General features: G+C 40.0%; 2 protein-coding genes across 2 annotated transcripts; one reads left to right on the top strand and one right to left on the bottom strand.

Annotated features, from left to right (window-relative positions):
• Positions 1-6,136: 6,136 nt before the first annotated feature.
• MYCTH_2060623 (uncharacterized protein) lies at positions 6,137-6,418 on the bottom strand (the record flags this gene model as incomplete). The annotated part of the gene is made up of 1 exon (XM_003663098.1): positions 6,137-6,418. One exon carries the CDS (start codon positions 6,416-6,418, stop codon positions 6,137-6,139), a length of 282 nt encoding a protein of 93 aa, XP_003663146.1.
• Positions 6,419-20,487: 14,069 nt separating this feature from the next.
• Positions 20,488-20,832, top strand: MYCTH_2060489 (uncharacterized protein; the record flags this gene model as incomplete). The annotated part of the gene is made up of 1 exon (XM_003663097.1): positions 20,488-20,832. A coding segment is annotated over one exon (345 nt), but the record flags the coding sequence as incomplete, so codon positions are not given.
• Between the last annotated feature and the right edge of the window lie 3,001 nt (positions 20,833-23,833).

Genomic DNA, 23,833 nt, shown 5'->3' with positions numbered 1-23,833 from the left:
AACGCAATTACGTATAGACAGGGGATATTAGCGCTATTTAAAACAGACCGGAGTCTTTCGAGGACAAAAGACCTGAAGGAGGGGCATCGTGTCACGATTTGGCTATACAAGGCGACCTGGCAAGGCGTATAGAACTAATTAGGAACTACAAGACTTAAGGACTAATTAGGAAGTGATCGCAGTGATCGCACTTTGATCAAGACGAGCACTTAGGTAACGATCGTAGGATCGTAGCAGCGATCGCACGATCAAGACTTAAGGGGGAAGGACAAGGAAATTGTATATATGTGACGAACCCAACTTAGACTTCTTCTAAAAGGGTCTAGACAGAGGTAGGTAAAGCAGACAAGGGTGTAAGTCGTCTAAGGGATTCGGTAAAGCCAAAGGGTTTACAACAACACTAGAGTTGTCTCTTACAGTAGTCGGCAGTGCTTAGTATAAGTACTATAATTATAATTGTTACCACTAGTAAACTCCCAGAGTCTACCATAACAAGTAACTATCTACATATATATATAATCTCAGTGATCACTCGTGATCACGGTGATTATAAGTGATCGTATAGTAATGATCACCCTGATCACTAGTAAGCGTAATGATCACTGTGCTTCCCTATGTTGTAATTGGTCCTTTCGTTCCTTCGGCTTGATTAGCCCGTCTATGCCGGTAGCTTAGGTAGCATCTACATACATATTTCCGTAACACGATATCCTCCCTCCGAGGCTTTCGACCCGAAAGCCCTCTTTTTAGGCCGTTTCAAATAGCGCCAACATTCCTTACGTTCCCTATATGTGTTCTTTCTCCTTAGCCCTTGTTACCCTTCGTATTGTCAATTATATCGTCTAACGCATGTAGATCCCTAGCGTCTATTCATCGTAAGCGTTTGGCTCAGTTTATTTCCGATCACGGGTTTATAGTAATAGCGTGTTCCTATTGCGCAGAGCATAACCGAGTATATAAGATAATTGAAAAATCTCGTCGCTACAAGGCTTACGTGCGTTAGGGTCGTGCTTACAATGGTTCCGGCATTCTAGTTTCTTTTTATAAGTTCCTATTTCTTTATAAGGGTACGCTTCTAATCGCTACACAGTAGATCATATTATACGCAAACAACGTCATTTGAAGGCTAAAGAGAAAGAGGCCGAAGCCTTGCTATAGGAATATTAACGTAAAGCGTCTAAGGCGTTAGCTCGTCTGACTCGGGTTTATAAATAACAAGAGTTCCTAGTAGAGAAGGGGGCAGACATAGTTACACGGGGTTTGTCGAATCTAGACAAATTAGAGGCGGTAGAATAGCAGGAATCGGGGGCCGTCGTGTAACTTAGCGGTGGCGTCAAGGTTGTTAACTAGGGCGCTATTTTCGGTTCTATCCTAGGTTTACCTTTAGCTAATCCGGGTTCTGTCGGTAGAACTACTCTAGTTTCTTAAGGCAATTTAGATTCTTGACTAGTTCCTATGAATTGTCTTCTAGTCTGAAATCAAGCCATTTAACTAGATACTACAGTTCTCTGTTAATAATACGTAAATCTAGAATTTCTTCGACGTCCTATTCTTCCTCTTTATCTTTTGCTTTGATATTTGTAACAACTTTAGCGTTCTTCGGCGCTGGTTCCAAGAGTGAAATATGAAAAACGTCCGTCCGTAGTCGTATAGATAACGGTAACGATAGTCGATAGTTAGATATCAAGATTCGCTCTTTGATAACAAATGGTCCCAATTTTTTGAAGTCCAACTTCTTGCTTAGTCGTTTGGTTTATAGGTATTATAAGATTAGGTAAACTTTGTCTCCCCTCTCTAGGCAAGGTCCCTCGAGCCTATATTTATCGTAATAGTTCTTTATCCTCGTTTTAACAAACTCGAGTTCCTTCTTGAGCTTTTTATATAGTATATATATTTGTTTTACTTTGACTACTGCTCTTGGCACTATAATCTCTGGTCCTTGTCTAAGGTCTACTTCATATCCGTAGTTCGCGAAGAATGGTATAACCTTGGTCATTTCTATTGGCGTCATATTATAAGCGAGTTATACTATTAGCAATAATATAACCTAGTCATTTTACTAATAGTTGACATAAGAACGGAGATACTATTCAACGACTTAGTTTAGTCGCTCCGTTTGTCCGTCGGTCTATAGGTAATATACCATTAACAGCTTACTATTAACGCCTAATCGTCGTATTAACGCTTACCAGAACTTCGATACGAATTTAGTATCTCTGTTAGTAATCCATTCTTACGGCCAAGCATACACTAATGCAACTTGCCAATAGATCACGTCTACTAGCTGTTCAGCTATCTAGGATTCCTTGTAAGGGAAGAAGTATACCTATTTAGTCAGGCGATCTACTATAGTAGGGATGCTATCGTAGATCACTCCTATGGCTATGTCTTTAGATTCTGGCAGCTTCGTAATGAAGTCTATCGTGACCGAACTCTATGGTTTGTCAGGTGTTGGCAGTGGCTAAAGTAACCCATACGGCTTATATCGTGCCATTTTGCTTCGATTGTAGATGTCGTAGCTTCATACGACTTCCTTAACTCATGCCGTTAACTATAGAAAGTCATAGTATTTCTTGACTTATACGACAGTTTTTCATAACTCCTTTATATCCTCCGAGTTTCGATTTGTAGAGTTCTTAAATCATTCACAGCTATTGATCTTTGTCATAGATATACGCTTTGCCTCGGTACCAGAGTTTCCCATCTCTTTCTTCGACTCCGTTAGGTACCGCTAGTCTAGGTACTGCTTGATACTATATCTCGTTAATCCTTTCTTCTCGAAGGATTACGTAACATTCTAGGAATAAGTTAAGTAGATTATCTTCTATAGGTATCTACGTTTCGTGATATAGCGTTCCGTCTGTCTGTTCCTTAAATAACGGTAGTGTTATTTCTATCCGTTCTTCCGTATGACCCGTTCGTTAGCTTAAGATGTCCGCTCGTACGTTTTCTTTGCCCTTCTTATAGTAGATCTCAAAGTTAAATTCTACAAGGAATTCTACCTATTGTATTTATCGTCCGTTAAGCTCCTTTGTCATTATAAAGTATCATAGGTTCTTATAATCTATATATACTTATACTAGTTCAATCGTACCACTAAGGTATAGTCGCCATTCCTTAAAAGCTTTGACAATCGTAAGTAGTTCCTTGTTATAGATCGGATAATTGAGATATAGTCCATCGAGCTTCTTTAAAAAGAAGGCTATAGGATGTAGCTTCCCTTGTTTGTCTCGTTATCCCAATTGTCCTCCGATAGCATAGTCTAAAGCGTCCGTTTCTACCTCAAATGGCTTCTTAGGGTTTAGTAACACCAGTACTAGATCTTTAGTAATGGCGTCGCAGATCTACGTAAATGCTTGCTCGTATTGCTCTTCCTATTAGAATTTAGCGTTCTTCTTGGTAAGTTCGTGTAAAGGTCGTGTAATCGCTCTAAAGTTCCTGATAAACATCTGGTAGAAGTTCGCAAATCTGATGAAGCTTTGTACTTCTGTGACTATCGTTAATCGTAGCCAATTCTTGATAGCTTTAATCTTTAAAGGTTCTATCCGAATTTGTCCTAGGGATATTTTATACCCTAAAAACACCGTTTTCCTAATGTAGAATTTACTCTTTTCCTTATTAACTAATAGCTTATATACGTATAATATGTCTAGTACTACTCTTACATACTTCTGGTGTTTATCTATCGTCTTAAAGAAGATAAGTATATTGTCGAGATAACATACCGTAAATTTTTCGAGAAAGGGTCGGATAGCTTGATTAATTAGGGCTTAGAACGTTGCTAGCATGTTTATAAGTCCGAATGGCATGACAAGGTACTTATAGTGGCCATAGGGTATCCTAAAGGCCGTTTTCTACTTATTGCCTTCTTTGATCTATATATAGTTATAGGCCGATAGCAAGTCAAGACGTGTAAAATATTAGGCTCCTGCTAACTAATCTTGGAGCCGTAAGATTAGCGGTAACAGGTATTAGTTTTTCATAGTCTGTTCGTTAAGTTACTAATAGTCGACGTATAACTATAGCTTTCCGTCCTTCTTAGGCACAAACAGGATTAGGTAGCCTGCTAGCGATGTCGATAGGCAGATATATCCTCTTCGAAGGTTCTCCTCCAAATATCGCTTAAGTTCTTCGTTCTATATCTAGCTTATATAGTAAATCTTAAAGAACTTTAGTTATACTCCTTCCTTAAGCTTAATCTCGTAATCCTATAGGCCATATTCTAGTAATCCTTCTAGATGTTTCGGTTCGAATGCTAGGTATCCTTCGTATTCCTTCGGTACTTCCCTAGTCTTATCTTATCTCTTGGTTTTCTAATAGTATACAAACTTGGTTCTGTCTATAGCGATGCTAGTGATTTCTCCTATCTCGACCTATTACTCTAATTATAGTGCTCCGCATTCGTTAACAGAGAGAATAGCTATCGACGGTTTAGCTCGTTCCTCCTATTATATCGTCATTATCGTTTTACCGCTTCTTCCAGAGTCCGTAGTGGTCTATCTGCCACTATCCGTCTCTTATAGTAGATCTATAGAACATGCCTTTCCCTAAGCATCGTCCGCTCGTGATCCTTGCGTGCTTCCTATCTTGCTAGTCAAATACGACTCCATTTAGGGTTATAGGTAGCTACTATTCTTCTAACTAATGTCCGGGTCGTAATCTTCATACTATAGTAACCCTAATATCATATCTTTATCGTCGCCTATATCTATAATACTAAATACGACTGCTATAGTCTTCCTTACCATAGTGATATCGATCGGTTTGGTCTCCCTATATACCTATTATGTTAGAAATAGTCCTTTGACTATGCCATACTTCCGCTTTATTCTCTAGGGTATCCGTAGCTAATTTACAAGCGTCGGCAAAATCAGGTTTATCTCTGCTCCACTATCCACTAGTGCGAGCATTTCATGCTGTTTCCATTGTACTATTATCTATAGTCGCTTGTCCTACCGTCGTCGTCTAAAGATCGCGGCGACTTCCTATGTTTCCGCTAAGAGGTCTTAATATAGTGGTCTCTTACAGCAGTTCCTCCTATACTACGCTATCACTCGCCGCTATACGGGCGTTAATAGTTTTCAGGCCCTTCGAAGGGCCCTAACCTATTTCCTAGGTCAGTACTAACCTCTTTAGTCATTTGGCTAATAGCGGCTTTATCTATTGTACTCAATTCTATAAGCTATTAAGTGCTTATGGCTTCCTACTATTAGGTCCGTTTTACTTTCTGTCGTATATACTATAGCTTTATCTAAAGCTCCCGAATTCGTAACTTCTTTTCGTCCGCGTAATAGAGGCAATCGTTACTCTAGCATAAGTCCTATATGTCTCGTCCTATTCTGCAATACCTAGGCCAGGCTCGTTTTAGAACTATCGTAATGCTTTCTAGACTCCGGTCTTTAATCTTCCAGAGCAATTCGGCCGCTTTATTTCCTACATTATAGACCTATTCCACCGGGTGTAAGCTTCCGTCCTCATTTTCTTGTCAGGTCGGCTAGTAGTTATTCTCGAATTTGTCACGGAAGTGGTATTAGCATTTATATACCATACATTAGAACTAGGGCACTTGCGTATATGCCTTATATCAAGGGTACAATCGCATGGCGTTGCCTAGGAGGTATTAGAATTCTCTCCCAAATCCTTCCCACTATATATAGACCGTAGGTACTCTAATGCTAAGGTAGGAGTGTTTTTTCTAGTAGCTTTCCTATATACGCTCGTCTTTTCCGCGGTTCGTACGTATAAACTAATATTCTAGGTTCCGCACGTTATTACTAAGTTACTAATCGTCAAAGTACTTAGCATAACTATTAGGTCTATTATATACTATAAGCTATTCTCCTTTAATAGTTTCTACAATACGTTAGAGTTCCCTCATCTCGTCCCTTATCTCATCGCTCTACTAGGCAAGTTAAGTCAAACGTTCATCCCGTTCGCGTAGTTCTATATTAAGCCAGAAAACTTCGTTACGGTACTCTTCGATTTGTTCCTATAGGAATAGAACATTAAGTCCGGGTCTTTCGGTTCCTTAGGTGTCAGTCGTCTACGATCTATCCCGCCTCTATATAACTATAAAACCCTACTACCCCAAGGCTAGGAGAATCGAAATTAGCAGTATATACTCTCCGGTCGTGTCCTATTTAGCAAGACCTATCTCTAGGTTCACAGTAACCAGTTCAGAATATAGTACTTGTTTGTCTTTACCGTTACCATCGTGTCCAAAACTATCCGTGTCACTGCCCCTATCTTCATAGCTCGTAGCTACTACTTCGGTAACATTCTTAGTAGTTTTGTCAATGTCCGCGATTTCTTTTCTAGGGACTAGCTTCCACTCTTTCTTCGGGCTTCGACATTCTCGCTTATAGTGCCCTTTCTTTCCGTAGTTATAGCAAGTAACATTAGACTTGTCTTTGGTCATCTTCTTCCGGTCCTGCTTCTACGCTATATCTATATCTATAGCTCTAGAGTACATCCTATACGAAGTACTGACGTACGTTCGCTTTTTCTTATCGTTAGCTTTGACCATAGTTCTGTTCGTTTGACCTCGTTTCTACTACTCTCATACGTAGAGCCAATTATCGATTCTAATAGCCTATACGATATATTTGTCCAAAGTCTTAGGTCAATCGTACTTATATAGCTTGTCTTTAACCTTTTCCTTTAGGCTATTATAGAATAATTACATTAACGCCTCGTCGTTAAGCTAAGACTTAAACATATCCTATCTAAACTATATAGTATAGGAGGCTACTAACTTAGTCTATCAGAGATTAGCAAGTCTTTCTTATATATAGATTTTCTCGTCTTTATCACTAAAAACCTTCTAAAGCTCTTCTTCGAAACGATCGTAAGATTGGAAGACTACCTGTATAAATACGTCTCGGTCGTCTTCGTCTTCCTCGGTAAGGTAATCATTCTACATAGGCTCAAACTATCTAAGTGCCTTACCTTCTAGTCTCGTAGCTATATAAAGGACTTTGGCTTTTTCATCCGGAAACTTGTCGTTATTAAGCTAGAAGTAGGATCGAAGGTTTATTAGGAATCCTACAAGATCCTTCTTAGTTCCTCTATATTTACTAGGTAGTTCGATCTTAATACAGCTCGCTTTAATAGTCTTAAGCGTCTCGATTTTGGCGTAAGCCTCGTTAATCAATTTCTACAAGTACTTTTCGCCGTTCTCGAGTTCCTTAATTTGAGCTTAAGCAGCCTTGTCTCTCTAGTCTAACTCCTGGATCCGCTGCTAGAGTTGACCAAGCTAGGCAAGCAGTTGTTCGGCCGTAACGTCGGTAGCCATGTCGATATCGAGGTCGAAGTCACCTCCGTTCTAAACCATGACAGAACAAAGGGAGTGGTAATAACGTGTAACGAACCTAACTTAGACTTCTTCTGAAAGGGTCTAGACGGAGGTAGGTAAAGCGGACAAGGGCGCAAGTCGTCTAAGGGATTTGGTAAAGCCAAAGGGTTTATAACAACACTAGAGTTATCTCTTATAGTAGTCGGCAGTGCTTAGTATAAGTACTGTGATTATGATTGTTACCACTGGTAAACTCCTGGAGTCTACTATAACGAGTGACTATCTATATGTATATATAATCTTAGTGATCACTCGTGATTATGGTGATTGTAAGTGATCGTATGGTGATGATTACCCTGATCACTGGTGAGCGTAGTGATCATTGTGCTTCCCTATGTTATGATTGGTCCTTTCGTTCCTTCGGCTTGATTGGCCCGTCTGTGCCGGTGGCTCAGGTGGCATCTATATGCATATTTCCGTGACAATATAGTCACTCGTTCTGGCGAACTCTGGGAGTTCACCAGTGATAGCAATTACAACTCACAGTACCCTAACATTATAAGGAGATAACTAAAGTGTTGTTGTAAACCCTTTGGCTTTACCAAATCCCTTAGACGACCTGCTTACTGGCTCCGCTTAATCTACCTTCGTCTAAACCCTTTTAGAAGAAGTCTGAGTTGGGTTCGTTACACTAGGTAGCTAAGTTCTATCGCTTCTACTTTTAGAAGATATAATAAGGAGATAAGGCATAGCTTAAACTTCCCTAGCAAAAGAGCCATCTATATATAAGGCTAAAAGTGACAGAGGCTAAAAATAAAATGTTAACGCTCTAGCTTAGAACAATCTAGATAGCTCTAGGCTATCTACCTAATAGCTCCCTCTAGCTAGAAAAGCCAAAGAACCCTTAAGGGGATGTCTATCCCTATTAACCACCCGGGTAGCCTATAGATAAGCCACTTTATAGGCCGCTAGTTCTATAGCTATAGCTATAGCTAGGACAGGCTAAATTAGTTATCTCTATCTAGATAAAGGAAGGAAAAGACAACCTACTACCGACAAAGGAATAACTAGTTATAAAGAAAGATCGCTAGGTTCCCCTAGACGATACTATCCAGTGGTTCCTTAGCAAGGCGCCTAAGGGACTTAGGCCGCCTTAGCTACTTTAATAAGCGCTTAAGTATCCCTATAAACTAAAGATAGCTATTTACTAGTATATAATAGAATAGGTAGAGGAGCAAGTTATAACTATAGAAGGACAAGAAAAACCTTTAAGGTTATAATAGCAGTAACTAGAGAAGTAGGCACCTTTAGCGATATAATGGCCGCCTAGTTAGACTAAGACGAAGCTAAGTAAGCCGGTATAGACATAGGAGATATACTTGACCTAAGCTACTAAGAAAGGATAGGCTCATCGGCGTCATCCTAATGATAATCTAGCCAAATAGACTCGACCCTTACTATTCGAACGCTTAGGGCCTAAAGATCTTAAATTAAGCTAGTTCCTAAGTACCTACTATAGTTTATAGGCTAGGATACGCTAGATACCAAAGTAAAAGCCTAGCAAAGGCATTAGACGTCTAAGAAACAGCCCTTGCCTAAAGGTAATAGTAAAGCTAAACGGGCTAAGCGTTATAAGGAACGTAAGTAAGGTTTTAGGTCCAAATTCGCTAATAAGAGCCTTAGGGCAAATTCGAAGGAGAAGTATAGACTAAGGCTAGAAGTTCTTAATATAACTAGGGGGACATAGGGTATAGTTTTGTTTTTCCGGTTCCGTAGAGCTTTACTATATACAATAGGTATAAATAGGGGTTACCTATCTAGGGGCGCTGGATAGATAGGAAGATAAGAACAATAGATAGCTTTTAATACTCGTTTACTCTAATAGATTAGAGTAGTAGGATGTAGTTCTTCTTTCTTTTATAAGTTAGGGATATCTTTTTCCATATAAGTAGACTCTTTTACGTCTGTCTAGAGGGACATCACTGTCGCCGCCTTCGCCTCTATCGTCGTTGCCGTCTAGATGGTCGGACTTGCCTACTATGACCGCGAATACTTGGACGCCCTAGACTTTTTAAGCCGAAGCTCCTCCCTATCTGACTAGACGGAGATTTGGTTCTAGAGGTGCTAAGTAGTGCCCTAGAGGGTTAGCACTAGCTTAGTAGCAAGGTCGACGGTCTGGTAATAGGTTTAGGAGGGCTATAGAGAGGGTTGACCCCCCTTATAGACCCTATAAAGAAGGCTATAGGCTATAGAACTAGCTATATTAGCTAGCTAGAGCAATCGTTAGAGGGCTCACTAAGCTAGTAGGAGGATATAGCGCGTATTAGACAAGGACCTTCTGTGCCTAGTTTTTATAGGGGAAGGCCTATAAAGGTACTAGGGCCTAATAAAGGCCTAGAGCTCCCTACTAGTATAGGCCTATATAGAGGCTATTAGCCTCTATAACTTCCTTCTTAGGGTTTAAGTCTTAGGGGTTAGTACCCCTTACTATGCCTATAGCTAGGGGAGGGAAACTATAGAGCACCTAGTTATATAGTGCTCGAACCTACTAAGAAGCTAAACGTGGGAATCCTAGGAAATACGGTTATAAAAGGACCTAGACCTTGTTCTATAGGGTATAGGGACCTGTAACTATCGTTTGGCAAGGAGGGTTCTATAGTGGCTAATAGACCTAGGGAGGCTCCTAGAATACTGCCTTGTAAGGAGGCTAGACCAGGAGGGAAGGCTTCTATAGGGCTATTCTAGCCACTTCTCCTTTTCTTTATAGTGTATTAGTACTCTAGATTAGGCGTTGGAGGTAGGATAGAGGTTTTTATCCGGCCTATTAGGCATAGTTTCCTTTATATATAACTAGAGAGGCTCTAGCATGCTTACTAGTATAGTAGTATAGGACTAATAATAATAATAATAATAATAATAATAATAATTTACATTTAAGGTAGCTAGAGTAAAGGCTAAGGGTACTATAGTAGGCTCTATAGCTATTATTGTGACGAACCTAGCTTAGACTTCTTCTAAAAGGGTTCAGACGAAGGTAGATTAAGCAGGACAGGCAGGCAGGTCGTCTAAGGGATTTGGTAAAGCCAAAGGGTTCATAACAACACTTAGAGTTGTCTCTCACAGTAATTAGCAATGCTTGGTATAAGTACTACAATTGTGATTATTACTACTAGTAAACTCCTAGAGTCTACTATAACAAGTGACTATCTATATATATATATAATCCTAGGATCACTAGCGGTCGTGGTGATCCTCTGTACTAGCTTACCTGGCTTACGACGTGAGCTAGTGATCCTCTACTAGGATTATTTCTTGCCAAGTGTAATCCTGTCCTAATTAGTCTATCATTCTTTGGCTTAATTAGCCCATTTATGTTAGTAGCCTAGGCGGCAGCTACATATATATTTCCGTAATACAATGCCCTCCCTCAAAGGCTTTCGACCTAAAAGCCCTCTTTAGGTCGTTTCAAATAGTGCTAACATCCTTTTCCACATATGCCTCGCAATTTTTCCCTTTTTCCGCACTGCTAGTGGCTAATAAGATGGCAGATCATATCTCTAAGCGCCGATCTTCGAAATCCCAACAGCGCGCTACGCTTGCTTCTTTTATTGACTCCTCTGGCGTAGACGTCATGCCGTGTTCGTGGTATTTCAAGCGGAACTTGGCTTGTCGTATGGCGTCAGGCTCTTCTTGCTATAGCGAGTGTATATGTCGGGGTCGTTCTTACGATGGTTCTAACGTAGCGTCTGCTTGTTTGTGGCCTAGTTATTGCCTTAATGTTTGTAGCTAATCTTTTATAATAACGAAGATTATATCTAAATAAAAACGCGTAGAATAAGAAGAGGCCGATGCTAAAGAGGCCCTTTTTGTTCTTTAAACTTAACTTTAGACAGCTATCGGTCGATTAGCTTATCTTCGTCACTAGAAACGTTTCTTAAAGGAGCAGGGTTCCGAGCTATTTCGTCAAGGTATACAGTCTTTAGAGGAAATAGAGGTAGAAGAACAGAGGGTATAGGATTCCAAGGCACGTATCATTAGTAACGTACAGTCCTAGGGTGCTAACGTCCTGTTTGACTAGTCCTCTTTAGGCCTAGATTTGTCAGAGGCTGACTTGGCCGTTTTGTCCGAGCTAATGCCTATAGTCGATCTAGGTTCTAGCGGTAGAACTGCTAAAGTTTCTTAGGGCAATTTAGGTTCTTAACGGGTTCCTATAAGTTGTCTTCTAGTCTAAAATCAAGCTATTTGACTAGATATTATAGTTCTCCGTTAACAATACGTAAATCTAGAATTTCTTTGACGTCCTATTCTTCCTCTTCGTCCTCTGCTTCGGTGTTTATAGCAATCTTAGCGTCCTTCGGCGCTAGTTCCAAGAGTGAAATATAAAAAACGTCTGTCTATAGTCGTATAGATGACGGTAACGATAGTCGATAGTTAGATGTCGAGATTCGCTCTTTAATAACGAATAGTCCTAATTTTTTAAAGTCTAGCTTCTCGCTTAGTCGTTTGGTTTGTAGGTATCGTAAGATTAAGTAAACTTTATCTCCCCTCTCTAGGCAAGGTCCTTAGAGCCTATATTTATCGTAGTATTTCTTTATTTTAGTCTTGATAAACTCGAGTTCCTTTTTAAGCTTCTTATATAGTGTGTATATCTGTTCTACCTTAACTACTGCTCTTGGCACTATAACCTCTAGTCCTTGCCTAAGGTTTGCTTTATATCTATAGTTCGCGAAGAATAGTATAACCTTAGTCGTTTCCGTTGGCGTCGTATTATAAGCAAGTTATACTATTAGCAATAGTATAACCTAGTTATTTTACTAATAGTTGACGTAAGAACGGAGATACTATTCGATGACTTAGTTTAGTCGCTCCGTTTGTCCGTCGGTCTACGGGTGATATGCCGTTGACAGCTTGCTATTAACGCCTAATCGTCGCATTAACGCTTGCTAGAATTTTGATACGAATTTAGTGTCTCTATCGGTGATCTATTCTTGCGGCCAAGTATACACTAATGCAACTTGCCGATAGATCACGTCTGCCAGCTATTTAGCTATCTAGGATTCCTTGTAGGGGAAGAAGTATACCTATTTAGTCAGGCGATCTACTATAGTGAGGATGCTATCGTAAACCACTCCTATGGCTATGTCCTTGGATTCTGGCAGCTTCGTGATAAAGTCTATCGTGACTGAACTCTATAGTTTATTAGGTATTGGCAGTGGCTAAAGTAGCCTATACAGCTTATATCATGCCGTTTTACTTCGGTTACAGATGTTATAGCTTCGTACGACTTCCTTGACTCGTGCCGTTAACTATGGAAAGTCGTAGTGTTTCTTGACTTGTGCGACAGTTTTCGTGACTCCTTTATATCCTCCGAGTTTCGACTCGTAGAGTTCTTAAATCATTTGTAGCTATTAATCCCCATTATAGATGTATACTTTGCCTTGGTACTAGAGTTTCCTATCTCTTTCTTCCACTCCGTTAGGTACCGGTAGTCCGGGTATTACTTAATACTATATCTCGTTGATCCTTTCTTCTTAAAAGATTACGTAACATTCTAGGAATAAGTCAAGTAGATTATCTTTCACGGGTGTCTACGTTTTGTAATATAGCGTTCCGTCTACTCGTTCCTTGAACAATAGTAGTATTGTTTCTGTTCGTCCTTTCGTGTGATCCGTTCGTCGGCTTAAGATGTCCGCTTGTACGTTTTCTTTACCCTTCTTATAGCAGATCTCGAAGTTAAATTCTATAAGGAATTCTACCCATCGTATTTATTGTTTATTAAGTTCCTTTGTCGTCATAAAGTATCGCAAATTCTTGTAATCTATATATACTTATACTAGTTTAATTGTGCCACTAAGGTATAGTCGCTATTCCTTAAAAGCTTCGACAATCGTAAGTAGTTCCTTGTCGTAGATCGGATAATTAAGACATGGTCTATCAAGCTTCTTTAAAAAGAAGGCTATAGGATATAGCTTTCCTTGTCTGTCTCGTTATCCTAATTGTCCTCCGATAGCATAGTCTAAAGCGTCCGTTTCTACCTTAAATAGCCTCTTAGGGTCCGGTAGTACTAGTACTAGGTCTTCAGTGATAGTGTCGTAGATCTGTATAAATGCTTACTCGTATTGTCCTTCCTATTGGAATTTAGCATTCTTCTTGGTAAGTTTATATAAAGGTCATGTGATCGCTCTAAAGTTCCTAATAAACATTCGGTAGAAGTTTGTAAATCTGATAAAGCTTCGTATTTCTATGACTATCGTTAGTCGTGGCTAATTCTTGATAGCTTTAACCTTTAAAGGTTCCATCCGGATTTGTCCTAGGGATATTTTATACCCTAAAAACACCGTTTTCCTAACGTGGAATTTGCTCTTTTCCTTATTAACTAATAGCTTATATATGTATAGCGCGTCTAGCACTACTCTTACGTATTTCTAGTGTTCGTCTATTATCTTAGAGAAGATAAGTATGTCATCGAGATAATATACTGTAAATTTGTCGAGAAAGGGTCAGATAGCTTGATTAATTAGGGCTTGGAACGTTGCTAGCGCGTTTGTAAGTCCGAATGGCATAATAAGGTACTTATAGTAGCTATAGGGTGTCCTAAAGGCCATTTTCTACTTGTTACCTTCTTTAATCTATATATAGTTATAGGCCGATAGCAAGTCAAGACGCGTGAAATATTAGGCTCCTACTAACTAATCTTAGAGCTATAAGATTAGCAGTAATAGGTATCGGTTTTTCATAGTCTGTTTGTTAAGTTGCCAATAGTCGACATATAACCATAGCTTTCTATCTTTCTTTAGCACAAACAGGATTAGGTAGCCTACTAGCAATATCAACAGGCAGATATATCCTCTTTAAAGGTTCTCCTCTAAATATCGCTTAAGTTCTTCGTTCTATGTCTAGCTTGTATAGTAAATCTTGAAGAACTTTAGTCATACTCCTTCCTTAAGCTTGATCTCGTGATCCTATAGGCCGTGTTCTAGTAGCCCTTCTAGATGTTTCGGTTCGAATGCCAGGTGTCCTTTATATTCCTTTGGTACTTCCCTAGTCTTGTCTCGTCTCTCGGTTTTCTAATAGTATACGAACTTGGTTCCGTCTATAGCGATGCTAGCGATTTCTCCTATCTCGACCTACTACTCTAGTTACAGTGCTCTGCACTCATCAACGGAGAGAACAGCTATTGACGGTTCAGCTCGTTCCTCCTGTTATAGCGTTAGTGTCGTTTTACCGCTTCTTCTAGAGTCTATAGTAGTCTGTCTACCACTGCCTATCTCTTGTGGTAGATCTGTAGGATATACCTTTCCTTGAGCATCGTCCTCTTGCGATCCTTATATACTCCTTATCTCGCTAGTCGAATATAACTCCATTCGGGGTCGTAGGTAGCTACTATTCTTCTAGCTAATGTCTAGGTTATAATCTTTATACTATAGTAACCCTAGTATCATGTCTTTGTCGTTACCTATGTCTATAATGCTAAATATAACTATTATAGTTTTTCCTACTATAGTAATATCGATCGGTTCGGTCTCCCTATATACCTATTATATTAGAAATGGCCCTTTGACTATGCTATACTTCTGCTTTATTCTCTAGGGTATCTATAGCTAATTTATAAGTATCGGCGAAATTAGGTTTATCTCTACTCTACTATCTACTAATATAAGTATCTCGTGCTGTTCCCATTGTATTATTGTCTATAGTCGCTTGTCTTGCCGCCATCGTCCAAAAATTGCGGCGATTTCCTATATTTCTATTAGGAGGTCTTGATATAGTGGTCTCTTGCGCTAGTTCCTCCTATACTACGCTACTACTCGCTACTATATAGGTATTAATGGTTTTTAGGCCCCTCAAAGGGCCCTAACCTATTTCCTAGGTTAGTACTAACCTCTTTAGTTATTTAGCTAATAGTAGCTTTATCTATCGTACTTATTTCTATAAGCCATTAGGTGCTTATAGCTTCCTACCATTAGGTCCGTTCTGCTTTCCGTCGTACGTACTATAGCTTTATCTAAAGCTTCTAAATTCGCAACTTCTTTTCGTCCGCGTAGTAGAGGCAGTCGTTACTCTAGCACGAGTCCTATATATCTTGTCCTGTTCCGTAGTGCCTAGGCCAAGCTCGTTTTGGAACTATCGTAATGCTTTCTAGACTCCGGTCTTCAATCTTCTAAAGCAATTCGGCCGCTCTATTTCCTGTATCGTAGACCTACTCTACCAGGCATAAGCTTCCGTCCTCATTTCCTTGTCGGGTCGGCTAGTGGTTATTCTCGAATTTGTCGTGGAAGTGGTATCGGCATTCGTATGCCACACATTGGAACCAAGGCACTTGCGTATGTGCCTTGTGTCGAGGGTATAATTGCGTAGCGTTGCCTAGGAGGTATTAGAATTCTCTCCCGAATCCTTCCCACTGTACGTGGACCGTAGGTACTCTAATGCTAAGGTAGGAGTGTTTCTTCCAGTAGCTTTCCCACGTACGCTCGTCTTTTCTATGGTTTGCGCGTATAAACTGATATTCTAGGTTCTGTATATCGTTGCTAAGTTGCTAATCGTCAAAGTACTTAGTGTAGCTATTAGGTCTATCATATACTATAAGCTATTTTCCTTTGATAGTTTCTACGATATATCGGAGTTCCCTTGTCTCGTCCCTTATCTTATCGCTCTACTAGGCAAGTCGAATCAAGCGTCTATCTCATTTGCGTAGTTCCGTGTTAAGCCGGAAAACTTCATTACGGTACTATTTAATTCGTTCTTAGAGGAATAGAACATTAGGTCTAGGTCTTTCGGTTCCTTAGGTATTGGTTATCTACAATTTATCCTGCCTCTATGTGACCGTGAAACCCCACTGTCTTAAGGCTAGGAGAATCGAAATTAGTAGTATATACTCTCTGGCCATATCCTATTCGGCAAGACCTGTTTCTAGGTCTATAGCAACTAGTTCGGAGTATAGTACTTGTCCGTCTTCTCTATTGCCATCATGTCCGAAACTGTCTGTGTCGCTGTCCTTGTCTTCGTAGCTCGTGGCTACTACTTCGGTAACGTTCTTAGTAGTTTCGTCGATATCCGCGATTTCTTTTCCAGGGACTGGCTTCTACTCTTTCTTCGGGCTTCGACATTCTTGCTTATAGTGCCCTTTCTTTCCGCAGTTATAGCAGGTAATATTAGACTTGTCTTTAGTCGTCTTCTTCCGGTCCTACTTCTATGCTACATCTACATCTATAGCTCCAAGGTACGTCCTATACGAAGTACTAACATACGTTCGCTTTTTCTTATTATTAGCCTTGACTATAGTTCTATTCATTTGACTTCGTTTCTGCTACTCTTATATATAGAGCCGATTATTAATTCTAATAACCTATATAATATATTTGTCTAAAGTCTTAGGCCGATTATACTTATATAGCTTGTCTTTAACCTTTTTCTTTAAGCTATTATAGAACAATTATATCAATGCCTCGTTATTAAGTTAGGACTTAAACATGTCCTATCTAAACTATATAGCGTAGGAGGCTACTAACTTAGTCTATCAGAGATTGGCAAGTCTTTCTTACATATAGATTTTCTCGTCTTTGTCGCCAAAAACCTTCTAAAGCTCTTCTTCAAAGCGGTCATAAGATTAGAAGACTGCCTATATAAACACGTCTCGGTCGTCTTTATCTTCCTTAGTAAGATAGTCGTTCCACGTAGGCTCGAACTATCTAAGTGCCTTGCCCTCTAGTCTCGTGGCTATATAAAGGACTTTGGCTTTTTCGTCTAGAAACTTGTCGTTATTAATCCGGAAGTAGGATCAGAGGTTTATTAGAAATCCTACAAGATCTTCCTTAGTTCCTCTATATTTGCTAGGTAGTTCAATCTTAATACGGTTTGCTTTAACGGTCTCGAGCGTCTCGATTTTAGCATAGGCCTTGTTAATCAATTTCTACAAGTACTTTTCGCCATTCTCGAGTTCCTTAATTCGAGCTTAAGCAGCCTTATCTCTCTAGTCTAACTCCTAGATCCGTTGCTAGAGTTGACTAAGCTAGGCAAGCAGTTGTTCGGCTATAACGTCGGTAGCCATATCGGTGTCGAGGTCAAAGTCACCTCCGTTCTGAACCATGATAGAACAAAGGGAGTGGTAACAACGTGTGACGAACCTAACTTAGACTTCTTTTAAAAGGGTTCAGACGGAGGTGAATTAAGCAGGATAAACGTACAGGTCGTCTGAGGGATTTGGTAAAGCTAAAGGGTTTATAATAACACTTAGAGTTATTTCTTATAGTAATTAGCAATACTTGGTATAAGTACTATGATTATAATTGTTACTACTAGTAAACTCCTAGAGTCTACTATAACGAGTGACTATCTATATATATATATAATCTTGGGATTACTAGTAGTCGTGGTGATCCTCTATACTAGCTTACCTAGCTTACGACGTGAGCTAGTGATCCTCTGCTGGGATCATTTCTTGCTAAGTGTGATCCTGTCCTGATTGGTCTATTATTCTTTGGCTTGATTAGCCCGTTTGTGTCGGTAGCCTAGGCGGCAGCTGTATATATATTTCCGTAACATAGAAGGTAAGGCACTTAGATGGTTTAGGCCTATATAGAATGACTATCTTACTAAGGAAGACAAAGATAACTAAGATATATTTATATAAGTAGTCTTTCGATCTTATAACTATTTTAAAGAAGAGCTTTAGAAGGTTTTTAATAACAAAGACAAGAAGATTTATATATAAGAAAGACTTACTAATCTCTAATAGACTAAGTTAGTAGCCTCTTATATTATATAGTTTAGATAGGATATACTTAAGTCTTAGCTTAATAATAAGGTATTAATATAGTTATTTTATAATAGCTTAAAGGAAAAGGTTAAAGACAAGTTATATAAATATAATTAGCCCAAGACCCTAGATAAATATATTATATAAGCTATTAGAATCGATAATCGACTCTATATATAAGAGTAGTAGAAACGAGATTAAATAAATAGAACTATAATTAAGGCTAATAACAAGAAAAAGCGAGCATATATTAGTACCTTATATAGGATATACCCTAGAGCTATAGATATAGATATAGCATAGAAGCAGGACTAGAAGAAGATAACTAAAGACAAGTCTAATATTACCTACTATAACTATAGAAAGAAAAGGCATTATAAGCAAGAATATCGAAGCCTAAAGAAAGAGTAGAAGACAGTCCCTAGAAAGGAAATTATAGCTATCGACGAAACTACCAAGGACGTTATCAAAGTAGCGGCTACAAGCTACAAAGACAGGGGCAGTGATACAGATAGTCTTAGACACGACGGTAACAGTGAAGACAAACAAGCACTATATTCCAAACTAGTCACTATAGACCTAGAGATAGGTCTTGCCGAATAGAATATAGTAGGAGAATACGTACCGCTAATTTCGATTCTCCTAGCCTTAAGGCAGTAGGGTTTCACGGTTATATAGAGGCGGGATAGATCGTAGACAACTAACACCTAAGGAATCGAAAGACCTAGACCTAATGTTCTATTCCTCTAGGAACGAATTAAATAGTACTATAATGAAGTTTTCCGGCTTAATATAGAACTATACGAATAGGATAGACGCTTAATTTAATTTGTCTAGTAGAGCAATAAGATAAGGGATAAGACAAGGGAACTCCGATATATTATAGAAACTATTAAAGGAGGATAGCCTATAATATATAATAGGCTTAATAGCTATACTAAGCACCTTAATAACTAGTAACTTAGTAATGACGTATAGAACCTAGAATACTAGTTTATATATGTAAACTACAGAAAAGACAAGCATATATAGGAAAGCTACTAGAAGAAATATTCCTATCTTAGCATTAGGGTACCTATAGTTATCACGGAAATATACATGCAGATGCCGCCTAGGCCACCGGCACAAACAGGCCAATCAAGCCGAAGGAACGGAAGGACCAATTACAACATGGGAAGTACAGTGATCACTACGCTCACCAGCGATCAGGGTAATCACCACCATACGATCACTCACGATCACCGTGATCAAGAGTGATCACTAGGATTATATATATATATAGATAGTCACTTGTTATAGAGGACTCTAGGAGTTCACCAGTAGTAACAATCACAATTACAGTACTTATACTAAGTATTGCTAATTACTATAAGAGACAACTCTAAGTGTTATTATAAACCCTTTAGCTTTACCAAATCCCTTAGACGACCTGCCTACTTGTCACGCTCAACCTACCTCCGTCTAGACCCTTTCAGAAGAAGTCTAAGTTAGGTTCGTCATACGTTGTTACTACTCCCTTTGTTCTATCATGGTTCAGAACGGAGGTGACTTCGACCTCGACATCGACATAGCTACCAACGTCACGGCCGAACAGCTGCTCGCTCAGCTTGGTCAACTCTAGTAGCGGATCCAGGAGTTAGACTAGAGAGACAAGGCTGCTCAAGCTCGAATCAAGGAACTCGAGAATCGTAAAAAGTACTTGCAGAAGTTAGTTAACGAGGCCTACGCCAAAATCGAGGCACTCGAGGGCGCCAAAGCGAAGCGTATCAAGATCGAACTACCCGGCAAATACAGAGGAACCAAGGAAGATCTCGTAGGATTCCTGACAAACCTTCGATCCTACTTCCGGCTCAATAACGACAAGTTTCCGGATGATAAAGCCAAAGTCCTCTATATAGCTACGAGACTAGAGGGCAAGGCACTTAGATGGTTTGAGCCTATATAGAACGACTATCTCACGGAGGAAGACGAAGACGATCGAGACGTGTTTATACGGGCAGTCTTCTAATCTTATAACCGTTTCGAAGAAGAGCTTTAGAAAGTTTTTGGCGACAAAGACAAGAAGATTTATACGTAAGAAAGACTTGCTAATCTCTGACAGACCAAGTTAGCAACCTCCTACACCATATAGTTTAGATAGGACATACTTAAGTCTTAGCTTAATGATAAGGCATTAATATAATTGTTCTATAATAGCCTAAAGGAAAAGGTCAAGGACAAGCTATATAAGTACGATCGGTCTAAGACTCTAGACAAATATATCGTACAGGCTATTAAAATTAATAATTAGCTCTACATACAAGAGTAGTAGAAACGAGGTCGAACGAATAGAACCATAGTCAAGGCTAACGACAAGAAAAAGCGAGCGTATGTTAGTACCTCATACAGGACGCACCCTAGAGCCATAGATATAAACGTAGCATAGAAGCAAGACTAGAAGAAGACGACTAAAGACAAGTCCAATGTTACCTACTATAACTATAGAAAGAAAGGGCACTACAAGCGAGAATGCCGGAGCCCGAAGAAAGAATGGAAACCAGCCCCTAGAAAGGAAATTACGGCTATCGACGAAATTACTAAGGACGTCATCGAAGTAGCGGCCACAAGCTACAAAGACAAGGGCAGTAATATAGATAGTCTCAGACACGATGGCAATAGTAAAGACGAACAAGCACCGTACTCTGAACTGGTTACTATAGATCTAGAGATAGGTCTTGCCGAATGGGATATGGTAGGAGAATATGTACCGCTAGTTTCGATTCTCCTAGCCTTGAGGCAGTAGGGTCTCACAGTCACGTAGAGGCGGGATAGATCATAGATAACCGACACCCAAGGAATCGAAAGACCCGGACCTAATGCTCTATTCCTCTAGGAACAAATCGAATAGTACCATAACGAAGTTTTCCAACTTAACACGGAACTACGTAAACGGGATAGGCGCTTGACTCGACTTGCCTAGTAAAGCGATAAGATAAAGGACGAAATAAGGGAACTCCGACGTATTGTAGAAGCCATTAAAGGAGAACAGCCTATGACATATAATAGGCCTAATAGCTATACCGAGTACCTTAATGATCAGCAACTTAGTAACGACGTATAGAACCTAGAATACCAGTTTATACGAGCGAACCGCGGGAAAGACAAGCGTATATAGGAAAGCTACTAGAAGAAACACTCCTACCTTAGCATTAGAGTACCTACGGTCTACGTACAGTGGGAAGGATTCGGGAAAGAATTCTAATACCTCCTAGGCGACGCTACGCGATTGTACCCTCGACATGAGGCACATACGCAAGTGCCCTAGTTCCAGTGTGTGGCGTACAAATGTCGATATCACTTCTACGACAAATTCGAAAACAATCACTAGCCGACCTGACAGGAAAACAGGGACAGAGGCTTATACCCCGTGGAGTAGGTCTACGATGTAGGAAATAGAACGGCCGAATTGCTCTAGAAGATCGAAGCCCGCAATTTAGAAAGCATTACGATAGTTCTAAGACAAGCCTGGCCTAGGCACTACGGAACTAGACAAGACATATAGGACTCGTGCTAGAGTAACGATTGCCTCTATTATGCGGAAGAAAAGAAATTACAAATTCGGGAGCTTCAGACGAAGCTATAGCACGTACGACGGAAAGCAGAACGGACCTAATGGTAGGAAGCCGTAAGTACTCGATGGCTTATAGAAATAAGCACGATTGACGAAGCTACTATTAGCCAAATAACCGAAGAGGTCAATACTGACCTAGGAAATAGGTTAAGGCCCTTCGAGGGGCCCAGAAACCATTAACGCCCGTATAGCGGCAAGTAGTAGCATAGTATAAGAGGAACTAGCATAAGAGACCACTATATCGAGACCTCCCGGCAGAAACATAGGAAATCGCTACAATCTTTGGACGACAGTAGCAAGACAAGCGGCTATAGATAATAGCATAATAGAAATAGCACGAAATGCTCGTACTAGTGGATAGTAGAGCAGAGATAAACCTAATCTCGCTAACGCTTATAAATTAGCTACAGATACCCTGGAGAATGAAGCGGAAGCATAGCATAGTCAAAGGGCTATTTCCGATGCAATAGGTACGTAAGGAGACCAAACCGATCGACATCACTATAGCAGGAAAGACCACAGCAATCGTATTTAGCATTATAGACATAGGCAACGACAAAGACATGATATTAGGGTTACCATAGCATGAGGATTACAACCCGGACATTAGCTAGAAGAATGGTAGCTACCTACGACCCCGAACGGAGTCGTATTCGACTAGCGAGATAGGGAGCGCGCAAGGATCGCGAGCAGACGATGCTTAGGGGAAGGCATATCCTACGGATCTACCGCAAGAGACAGATAGTGGCAGGCAGACCACTATAGACTCTAGAAGAGGCAGCATAACGACATTGATATCGCGACAGGAGGAACGAGCTAAATCGCCAATAGCTATTCTCTCCGTTAACGAATACGGAGCACTATAATTAGAGTAGTAGGTTAAGACAGGAGAAATCGCTAGTATCGCTATAGACAGAACCAAGTTCGTATACTACTAGAAAACCAAAAGACGAGACAAGACTAGAGAAGTACTAAAGGAATACAAAGGATACCTAACATTTGAACCGAAACATCTAGAAGGACTACCAGAACACGGCCTATAGGATCACGAGATCAAGCTTAAGGAAGGAGCATGACTAAAGTTCTTTAAGATTTACCATACAAGCCAGACACAGAACGAAGAACTTAAGCGATATTTGGAGGAGAACCTTCAAAGAGGATATATCCGCCTGTCAATATCACTAGCAGGCTACCCAATCCTGTTTATGCCAAAGAAAGACGGAAAGCTACGGTTATACGTCGACTATCGGCAACTTAACGAACAGACCGTGAAAAACCGATACCCATTACCGCTAATCTCATGGCTCCGAGATTAGTTGGCAGGAGCCTAATATTTTACGCATCTTGACTTGCTATCGGCCTACAACCATATACAGATCAAAGAAGGCGACGAGTGGAAAACGGCCTTTAGGATACCCTATAGCCACTACGAGTACCTCGTCATGCTATTCGGACTTACGAACGCGCTGGCAACGTTCTAAGCCCTAATTGATTAAGCTATCCGACCCTTTCTCGACAAATTTGCAGTATATTATCTCGACGATATACTTATCTTCTCTAAGACAATAGACGAACACTAGAAGCATGTAAAAGTAGTACTAGACGCATTATACGCGTACAAGCTATTAGTTAATAAGGAAAAGAGCGAATTCCATATTAGGAAGACAGTCTTTTTAGGATACGAAATATCCCCTAGACAAATCTAGATAAAACCTTCAAAGGTTAAAGCCATCAAGAATTGGCTATAACCGACGTTAGTTATGGAAGTACGAAGCTTCATCGGATTTACGAACTTCTACCAGATGTTCATTAGGAACTTTGGAGCGATCGCACGACCTTTGCACGAACTCACCAAGAAGAATGCTAAATTCTAATAGGAAGAGCGACACGAGCAAGCATTTACGTAGATCCGTAACGCCATTACCAAGGATCTAGTACTAGTACTACCAGACCCTAAGAAGCCATTCGAGGTGGAAACGGACGCTTTAGACTACGCCATCGGAGGACAATTAGGACAACGAGACGAACAAGGGAAGCTATATCCTATAGCCTTCTTTTTAAAGAAGCTCGATAGACTACGTCTTAATTATCCGATTTACAATAAGGAACTACTTGCGATTGTCAAAGCTTTCAAGGAATGGCGACTATACCTTAGTGGTACGATTAAACTAGT

The sequence above is a fragment of the Thermothelomyces thermophilus genome, chromosome 3, assembly GCF_000226095.1.
Source record: "Thermothelomyces thermophilus ATCC 42464 chromosome 3, complete sequence".
NCBI classification, from domain to species: Eukaryota; Fungi; Ascomycota; class Sordariomycetes; order Sordariales; family Chaetomiaceae; genus Thermothelomyces; species Thermothelomyces thermophilus.
Note: the sequence above shows the minus strand (reverse complement) of the source record. Positions and strands in the feature narration are given on the sequence as shown.